At 48.8% G+C, this 10,562-nt stretch overlaps 1 protein-coding gene across 1 annotated transcript in view; it reads left to right on the forward strand.

The window, feature by feature from the left end:
• The window catches only part of col21a1 (collagen, type XXI, alpha 1), a 485,509-nt gene extending 475,226 nt beyond the window's left edge, over positions 1 to 10,283 (forward strand). Inside the window, exon 32 of the mRNA XM_072498439.1 lies at positions 9,730 to 10,283. Coding sequence (XP_072354540.1) covers positions 9,730 to 9,917 — 188 coding nt within the window. The 3' untranslated portion in view covers positions 9,918 to 10,283. The remainder of the gene's footprint in view (positions 1 to 9,729) is intronic.
• The last annotated feature ends 279 nt before the right edge of the window (positions 10,284 to 10,562 follow it).

Raw genomic sequence — 10,562 nt, forward strand, 5'->3', positions numbered from 1 at the left:
CAGGCCCTGTATGTCGTCCACATTCTCAGCAGCCTTTGCCTTCACCCGAAGCTCCTGCTCCTGGGTCTTTTGCTCCTCCTTTAGCCCTTCAATCGCCTGTAATATCGGGGCCAACAGCTCCTTCTTCATCTCCTTTTTAAGTTCTTCCACGCAACGCCGCAGGAACTCTTGTTGGTCAGGGCCCCATATTAAACTGCCTCCTTCCGACGCCATCTTGCTTTGTGCCTGCCTACCTGGCCGCTGCTCTAGAGGATCCACTGCAATCCGGCCACTTTCCTCTCCTTTTTCCATCCGTGTCCAGGGGGGGATTCCCCTCTGGTTTACCGCACAGTGTTTTTAGCCGTTAAAATTGCCGTTGGGGCTCCTATCAAGAGCCCAAAAGTCCTTTCCACCGGGAGCTGCCGAAACGTGCGACTTAGCTGGTCATCGCCGCACCCGGAACCGGGCCTATAGTTTCTAAGATGAAATTGATGCTTTAGCTGAAGTGATGGTTTTGTAAAACAGAGAATTCTCAGTAAGCAGGGCAACATGGTAGCATAGTGGGTAGCACAGTTGCTTCACAGCTCCAGGGTTCCAGGTTCGATTCCCGGCTGGGTCACTGTCTGTGCGGAGTCTGCACGATAGGGTAGATACGTTGGCTTCACTAGGATGCTCTTTGTAAGGCCCGGTGCAGACTCGATGGGCCAAATGGCCTCCTTCTGCACTGTAAATTCTATGATTCTATGAATCAAATTTCCAAAAGAATGGTTCTCCGCTGAACTCGAAAGTGGAACAGGTTGGGAGGAGTCCTCTCCCACTTTCAAGTACTGCTGTTTATTGCTTGACTGCATAGGTGAACCACAGTCTGGGCCTGGAGAGAAAGATGCACATGATGTTATACACTGGGGCTTTTGCATCTGGAGACCCAGGCTTGGGCATCACTATCCCCTCCCAAGTGGCTGCCTCATGTGTCAATGTGCTCACACATAGGTGATGTGTGCACTGCTTTTGGACAATGGTCTGTAGTATAAGAGGTAATTGGAGTCCCCGAGGCCATTTGTTTTGACAGACATAGTGCATTCTGGGTGATGTAGTCTCCCATTGTCCATGTTATCATCCTTCTGTACAGGTGCTGGCCCAATAAAAGGATACAAGCATCAAGATGTTAGAGCGGGGACTTCCTGTGGCCGCATGTAGGAGCAGGTCGCACATTGGAGGGCTCCTGCTCGAGGCTTGATTTTTTTTAGAATTTAATGCCTGGTCCCAGGGGTAATTGTTGGCTAAATAAGTGCAGGAATACATAAAGAAGAACCCAAAGGCAAACCCAAAACCCAAAGGAAAGCTGCCGTGAAGAAGGGGACGAATAAATGTTTGCCGTCGAGTGGAAAGGTCGGCTCAGGAACTGGAAGGAAGGCAGAGGTTGTGTTGCCGGGTGAAGCCGCACTGCTCACGGCAGAAACAATGACCAAGGTGCTGGTCGTGGAACTTGAAAAACAGTTCACAAAGCACATGGAGGTGATTAGGAAGGAAATGGTGGCGGTATTGAAGGTGCTGGTGGAGGAGGCGATTGCCCCGGTGAAGGCGGCAGTATCGAGAGCATCGGCCGCAGTGCGGAAGCAAGGTGAGACACTGAAGGGAGTGGTAGAGGCCTTGTCGCAACACAGTGATCAGCTCACCTCGATGGGTGAGGAGCTGCAGAGGGTGGTGGAGGCCAACAGGGGTCTGCGAGCCAAAATGGAGGACTGAGAAAACTGAGAAACGACACTTATCCTCAGGATCAGAGAATCCCGCCCACTATGTCTTGTCCCCACATACAAATCATTGATTAATATCATGAACAACTGGGGTCCAAATTCTGATCCTTGCAGTACCCCAGTAGCCACAGCCTGCCAATGTGAGAAAGTCCAATTTATTCCTACTTTCTGCTTTCTGCCTGTTAGCCAAACCAGAATCCATGACAGTATGTTGCCTCCTGTCCCATGTGCGATTATTTTGCAAATCAGCCTCCTGTGGGGAACTTTATCAAAAAGCTTTCTGAAAGTACAAATATACTACATCCGTAGGCTTTCCTTTATCAATTTTGTTAGTAACATCTTCAAAGAACTCCAGCAAGTTTGTCAAACATGATTTCCCATTTGTAAATCCATGCAGACTATATCCAATCAGATCATGATTGTCCAAGTGTCTTAATCACAGTCTTAAGAATAGATTCCAGCATTTCCCTACCACTGATGTAAGGCGAACTCTCTCTTTCACCTTAAAGTGGGGTGATTTTTTTCTACCTTCCCATCTTCAAGAACTATTCCAGACTTTTGGGAGATGATCACCAATGCATCCACTATCGCTATATCAAGTTCTTTCAACACTCTGGCTTCATAATATCTGGTCCCGGGAACTTACCAACGCTCTGTGCCATTAATTTCTCCAATACAACCTTCTTATTTATACTAATTTCCTTCAACTCTGCATTCCCCCTAGTCTCTTGGATCTCTACATCTGGGAGGTTTCCTGTATCTTCCTTTGTGAAAACAGACACAAAGTAATCATCTAGCTCTTCTGCCATTTCTCTATTCCCCATTATGAATTCTCCTGACTCTGCCTCTGATGGACCCACATTTTCTTTGCCAAACACTTCCTTTTTACAAACCTACAGAAGCTTTTACAGTTTTTAATTTTTTTGTTAGATTGCATGCGTATTCTGTTCTCCCTTTCTTGATCAATTTCTTGGCCTTCTTTTACTGTATTCTAAAAACCGCTGTATTCTAAAATAGTTGTTAACTCAGGTTTACTCCAATTCCTGGCCAGGAGTGAGTTTAACTGAACACTTAAATATGCAAATCTGGATCCCGCCCATTGTTGGCGGGATCCAGATCAAGAAATCTTGTTAGATCTCAGGAGGCATCACTTCTGATGGCAGCCATGAGATGACCGATCGCATGAAAGGTGGCCCTCGTCTGGAAACATCTTTTTTGACCTTTTTTACCTGATGAATGGGCACCAAACTTTTTGATGTGGGTGAAGCAACAGTCAAACTGCAAGGGGAGTAAAAGCAGAGAGAAAGGACCCCAACCTTGGAGCGGGGGACCGCCGCGGTGACGTAAATTTGAACATGAACTCCAGCAGAGTTGCCAACGCTGACCCAGTCGCTGTCGGAGAAGCTGATGGTGTTCATTTCCACAGAACTTCTAAAGCATAGGAAGGCAGTAAAGGAGGACCTCGTGCTAGCGATGGACAGGGTGGAGCGACAACTGGAGGCCCAAGGAGCGACGATCTGGGACCTGGAGAAAGCAGGATGAGCGGACAGCCTCACTCAAGGCCGCGATAACGAAGTTAGTGCCAACCCAAAAGACACTGAAGGGGTAAGGAGATGACCAGGAGATCAGGGCCTGGCGTCAAAGCCTCCGGATCATCGGACTACCAGAGGGCACAGAAGGTAGGAGCCCAACCAAGTTCATACTGAAGACACTCTGAAAACTGGTCAGGGAGGAGGGCTTCACCAAACCCCCAAAAGAACGGGCCCGCAGGTCCTTCCACCAAAAACCAAAATCCGGGGAACCACCAAGACTGCACAGGTACCAGGATAAGGAACGGGTCCTGAATTGGGCGCGTAACACGCGGTCGTGTAAAAGGGAAAGACACACCATGCAGATCTATCAGGACATTAGGACCGACCTGGCCAAATACCAGGAGGAGTTCAATGGGACACAGTGCGATTCAACATGCTGTACCCAGTGGGACTTGGGTCACATATAATGACAAGGACCATTTCTTTATAACACCAGAAGAAGTAAATGATTTTGTGCAGCGGAACGGACTTGGGAAGAAGTAATTGGGAATGCACAAAACTACGGATCTCTATAAAAAATGGGGGAGGTGTATATTACATATGGAAATGTTTACTCTCTGGTTTTCCTATGTGTTTCTCTCTTTCTAAGGTTCGGTTTGTTTTGGGATTGGCTTCTTGCCTGGTTGTGTTTTTGCCTCACTCTTCCATATCATTTGGGTCGTTTCTATCCCTGCGACCCTATGCCCCGGTGGGTGGGTAACCTGGCCACCTTTCACTCCACGATGGCTGAGTGGGAAAGCACCACAGGTGTTATCGCTGCGATCTAGCACATGGAGCTCGAGAAACACCGGGGGCAGAGCCATGTGGTGGACTCCCGCACGCATCGGGGCCAGACCAGTGGGGCGAAGAGGGGACTGGCGCTCTGCCCTGGGCTCCAGGGTCGCCCCTCCGCTAACCCCAGACGGGGCGACGCTAAACAGGGAGGGCAAAGGGCCAGGGTCGGGGGGGATTGGGGTGGGGGTGGGAGCGGGTTCAGATGGATCAGGACCATAGGTCTCCTTTTCCGGGGGTGGGGGTAGCGCCGCACTAGCGGATAAGCTGGTGAATGGGTGTAAATCGACCGGGGTCCCAATTGATCTCCGGAGGGAGGAGTAGGGGAGGTAGATCAGCAAGCGGGGGGTGGGGGGCAAGGTTTGAAGGGTAAGGGGGGATAGAAAAGGGGAGGGGGGGCCGAGAGAGGAAAGGGCAGATTGCACAAGTGGAAGGGTTCAGGGAGGCTTCTGGGTAGTGTAAGGGGCGGGGGGGAGGGGGGGTGGGGGTAGAATACTGGTCACACGTGGAGATGGGTGGAGAGAGGAAGATGGCAGTGCCCATCTTGGACGACTTAGGAACAAAGACGAACCCGTCCAAGGGGCATGTCCAAGAGAGGAATGTGGCTGACTAACCCCATAGGAGGGGGGGACGGGGGGTTGACACACATCCCCATCAGGATGATCACCTGGAACGTGAGGGGACTCAACGGCCCAGTGAAAAAACCCCACGTTTCTGCCCACTGAAAAAGCCTGAGGGTCATTTTGTCTTTCTCCAGGAGACACACCTAAGAGTGAGAGACCTGGGGCGTCATTCTCCGACCCCCCGCCGGGTCGGAGAATGGCCGTAGGCCGCCGTGAATCCCGCCCCCGCCCCCGCCGAAGTCTCCGGTACCGGAGATTGGGCGGGGGCGGGAATCGGGCCGTGCCGGTTGGCGGGACCCCCCCCCCGCTGGATTCTCCGGCCCGGATGGGCCGAAGTCCCGCCCAGAAATTGCCTGTCCCGCCGGCGTAAATCAAACCTGGTATTTACCGGCGGGACCAGGCGGCGTGGGCAGGCTCCGGGGTCCTGGGGGGGCGCGGGGCGATCTGACCCCGGGGGGTGCCCCCACGGTGGCCTGGCCCGCGATCGGGGCCCACCGATCCGCGGGCGGGCCTGTGCCGTGGGGGCACTCTTTCCCTTCCGCCTCCGCCACGGCCTCCACCATGGCGGAGGCAGAAGAGACTCTCCCCACTGCGCATGCGCGGGAAACTGACAGCTGACGCTCCCGCGCATGCGCCGCATTTTCGCGCCAGCTGGCGGGGCAACAAACGCCATTTCCGCCAGCTGGCGGGGCGGAAATCCCTCCGGCGTCGGCCTAGCCCCTCAATGTTGGGGCTAGGCCGCCAAAGATGCGGAGCATTCCGCACCTTTGGGCCGGCATGATGCCCGTCTGATTGGCGCCGTGTTTGGCGCCAGTCGGCGGACATCGCGCCGTTGGGGGAGAATTTCGCCCCAGATGAGGATGAGGAAAAGCTGGCCTCGATCTCACTGATCCCAAAGAAAGACAAACACCCGACAGAGTGTGGGTCATTCAGGCCCGTCTCACTCCTGAACATTGGCGCTAAAATCCTGGCGAAGGTTCTGGCGACACAACTGAAAAATTGCTTGTCACACCGGGTTTGTCGAACAGGCAGCTGATGGCGAACATCGTATGCCTGCTGAGTGTGGTCATGGCTCCACCCGAGGAGGAGACACCAGAAGTGATCATCTCCCTGGACAGAGAGAAGGCCATCGAACAGGTGGAGTGGAAATACTTTATTGAGGTACTGGAATGCTTTGGGTTTGGACCAGTGTTGGCTGAAACTGCTGTTCAACGCAGCCGTGGCGAGAGTATGGTCAAACGCCACCAGCTCAGGCTATTTCGGGCTGCACAGGGTCACAAGGTGGGGATGCCGGTTGTCCCTGCTGCTGTTCACTCTGGCAATTGAGCCACTGGCTATCAGACTCAGAGGTGGAAAGGCATTCCGAGAGGAGACCAGGAGCACAGAATGGGGGGGGGGGGGACTCTGGAGCGAGATACTACACAGGGTGAACGTCACCTCCTTGTGCGTGAAGCTGAGCCTGACACAGCTAAAGATGGTGCACAGGGCACAATTGACCAGGACTCGCATGAGCGGGTTCTTCCCAGAGATGGAAGACAGATGCATACAATGTCGGGGGGCGGCATGTGTTCTGGTCGTGCCCAAGGTTGACCAGATTCTGCACCACCTTCTTCGAGGCCATGACCGAGGTTGTGGATGTTAGGGTGGATTAATGGCTGTCGTTGGGGTGTCAGGGTAGCCAGAAGTCTTTGAGGAGAGGAAGGGCCAACGCGCTGCCCTTCACCTCCCTGATAGCCTGGCGACAACTCCTGCATAAATGCAGTGCCACCCAAGGCCTCGGATGGCTGGACGACCTGGCGGAATTCCTGAGGCTCGAGAAAATAAAATCTGCCATTAGGGGTTTGGATGAAAGGTTCCACTTCAGGTACAAGCAGTTCACCAACATCTTCAAAGACCTGTTCATGGCCAGCACTGAGGGAGGGGCGGGACAAGGGGAAAGGAAGGGAAGGCGGGAGGAATAGCCAGAGGAGGGGGAACTGAGACAGAGCGGTGAGCATCCACACCACTACGAAAAAAACAGTGTTTGCACTACACCCGTGGCATGGGTGCTTAGAAGCAGCACTAGTATAACATTGCCCTGCAAATTGTTGAATTTCCGTTTTTTTTATTTGTCTCTAATATTGTACTTTGTAAATATCTGTTTCTTTATGTTACTATTGTGTAATTTGATTATATTTTATTTTATTTGTTCGTTATAAACAAAACTCTTCAATAAAAATACTTCTAAAAAGATCTTGCGAAGCATAATGAGCTCTGTAAATCTCGCGAGCGAGCTCTCACAAGATTTACCGGCCTTGTCGCATCCCAAGTCAGGCCATTGGATCATACCCCTAGAATAAATAGCCTGTCCTCTAGTTGGCACCTCAATATACTACTTTAGAAATCCATCCCGAACAATCGCCTGAAATTCATCTTCTTCAGCATTAGTGCTCACTTGGTTTAACCAGTCGATGTTCAGATTGAAGTCACCATGATCACAGAATTGCCCATGGTACATGCTGCTCTCATCTCCCGATTAATACGATGCCCTACATTACTAATTGGTGGCCTACAAACAACTCCAACCAACATCCGCTGCCCTTTGTAGATCCATCCAAACAGATTCCACACACTGTTCTCCCAATCTGAGATCCTCCCTTCCTGCTGCACTAATCCTGTCCCTCACTATCAGCACAGCTCTACCTTTTTTTCTTCCTGTCTGTCTTTCCCAAACGTTGAATATCCGTGAATATTCTGTTCACAGCTTTGGTCAACATGCAACTATGTTTCCGTAATGGCAATTATATCATACTCATTTACCTTTATTTGTGCCTTTAGATCATCTACCTTGTTACGAATGCTGCGCGCATTCATGTAGAGCATCCTTAACTTTGTCTTTTAGACACCATTTTGCATTTGACCCACACCCACCACGGTCAGCAAACTTGTAGATGGAGTTGGAGACAGATTTTGCCACACAGTCGTGTGTGTATAGGGAGTATAATAGGTGGCTAAGTATGCAGCCTTGCAGGGCCCCGGTATTGAGGACTATCGTGGAGGAGGTGGTTGTTTATCCTTACTGATTGTGGTCTATGGGTCAGGAAGTCAAGGATTCAGTTGCAGAGCGAGGAGCCAATTCCTAGGTTTTGGAGCTTTGATATGACCTTGGCTGGGATTATGGTGTTGAGGACGGAGCTATAGTCAATGAATAGAAGTCTGAAGAAGGAGTCTTTGTTGTCGAGATGCTCCAGAGATGAGTGTAGGGCCGGGGAGATGGCAGTCTTTGGTAGCCAGAAGTCTTTGAGTGGAGGGTGGCCAATGCCCTGGCCTTCGGCTCCCTGATAGCCTGGCGACAACTCCTGCTCGAATGAAGATCGGCAATGCCACCCAAGGCCTTGGACTGGCTGGGCGACCTGGCGGAATTCCTGATGCTCGAGAAAATAAAATTTGTCATCAGGGGGTTGGATGAAAGGTTCTACTTCAGGTGGAAGCAGTTCACCAATATCCTCAAAGGCCTGTTCGTGGCCAGCACTGAGGGAGGGGGGAGGCAAAGGGAAAGGAAGGGAAGATGGGAGGAATAGCCATAGGAGGGGAGACTGAGACAGTGAGGGTAGCATCCACACCACTACAAAAAAAAACTGTTTGCACTACACCCGTGGCACAGTCTGCTGTGGATCGGTTATGGCAGTATACAAATTGCAGTGGATCAAGGCATTCTGGGAGTATGGAGTTGATGTGTCTGTGTTTTATAAATAGAGACCTTGACTAATAAAACCAAGACGTTTTACTAAACCTAAATGAAACAATTTAACACCACTGTGGCTATGGTTCCCAGTTCTTGGCACCTGAAGGATGTGAGGGAGAAGGTTAAAGGAGGGGTAAATAAGGGATCTGGAAACATGAAAAGTTCCAGGGCCCATGATTTCTCTGACTGACCCTTTGCACAGCTAGTTCGATGGTTTTCTGATGGAAGTTTGTCTCTGCAGAACAGCTTATTGTTGTTATTTTAAAAGCAGACAATAAAATGGTTTCCTCACCAAGTGACTTGTACAATTCAAGGTCCTTTTTCCAAAAGGGGGTAGATGTTTTGATTACACATCCTCGTGTGGTGTTTTCTAACCTTGAGAGTTTGAGACAGCTATTGTCTATGTATCTTAGTGATCCATTCAGTTTGAAATTACCCTTTTGATTCAGTTTTAGGAAAAGACTATTGAATTAACATCAGTCTGGACAGTTCCTTTTGTTCCTTCTGGAGACAGGGGACTGTTTCAATACAAAAAAGAAGTCAGGTGATGCTCAGGCAACCATAATTTTGCAGCCTATTTGTGGTTAGTTTTAAAATATAAAAATTAGTTTGAAGTTCAGAATATAGTGAAACATGACAGCAAGGTAGACTGGCAGAAAGTGAGGATATAATGTTCTTCCAATGGATGGAAACTGTCTTCTGTTAACCAGTTTTTTAGATGTTGTAAACATTCTAATAAGACTTCTGCACAGGCATCTAATTAGTGCCAGGTTTAGGACAACAACAGCTGCAATAAGTGCAGCTTAAATTCTCAAGGCCAATATGTGTAGGAGTGCTCCCCTTTGACCCACAATAATAACCTGGGATGTTCTGCCCCCCCCCCCCCCCCCCCCACCCCCAGCGACCTTTGTTAAATATTGTGCATATGAAATCATTCTACATCTATTGAAGAAAAGAGACTTGCATTTAAACAGCACCTTTCACAATCTCACAATGTCAAAGAACAATGCAGCACAGGAGCAGGCCCTTCGGCCCTCCAAGCCTGTACTGGTCATGATGCCCCAAAGCATTTTACAGCCAATTAAGTACTTTTTAACTGCTGTAGGAAATATGACAGCCAATTTGAACACAAGAAGTTCCCAAAAATGAAAATGAGATAAAGACCTGCTCAAGTTAAACATTTTACAAGACAAAATGTATTTTGACAACATTGAAACAAAGCTTTCTATCACAAATAGCCTGTTGTTTTGTGGAACGATTCCTGATGTGTCTTTCTTTCTGTTCAGGCTCAATGGGCTCACCTGGAATTAGTAAAAGTGGATACCCAGGAAAGCCTGGCACACCCGGAAAAGTTGGAGTTCCTGGAAAATCAGGAAGAGCTGGACCTCCAGGTCCACCAGGCATATGTCAACCATCTCTATGTTATGGAGCAATAGCAGGAAGAGATCCCTTTAGAAAAGGACCAAACTATTGAAGCTGTTTGAACCACATTGTATAAATGAACTTCAAGTGATTTTATGGTGGATATTACTCAATCTGGTGCTTATTTTTTTAAATCCTAAAAGAAGGCTCAGGACAATTTACGTGAGAGCACCTAAGTTCTGCATTATCAACCAACTTTTACTTAGGTATTTCTAAAATAAGAATAATATCAGCTGCTTAAAAGCAATCATTAGTCAGTTTCATTCCATTTTTGTTTCATTTACATCAGTTGTATTTGTTATTTAATGCTGTGGTGAGAAATGGCGAGGTCAGATATTGGAATGTGTATTGTTGAGCTTGCTGTACAACATGCTTTGATCTGGCAGTATCTGTTATTTCATTAAAACCATGGTCACTTCTTTAGTGTGATGTACTGCTTTATATATTTCAGCAAATTGAATCAAATAAGATAATGTCCCTACTCATATCTACAGTTGTAAAGATGTTCCAAAGAATGCATTCTGTGCTTTCCTTGCAAAGTACCATCTATACTCCATCTGAGATATATATTTAACACAAAAAAGAGAGACATGTTGCTGAAGTTTTTGTCTTGCACTCACAAGGGCAAATGCAAGAATGTTGAATTTCAAATGAGCGCAATTTATACAACAGGAGAAAAGAGTGTTGATTGGCTGGC

This window comes from Scyliorhinus torazame, chromosome 4, assembly GCF_047496885.1.
Source record: "Scyliorhinus torazame isolate Kashiwa2021f chromosome 4, sScyTor2.1, whole genome shotgun sequence".
Lineage (NCBI taxonomy): Eukaryota > Metazoa > Chordata > Chondrichthyes > Carcharhiniformes > Scyliorhinidae > Scyliorhinus > Scyliorhinus torazame.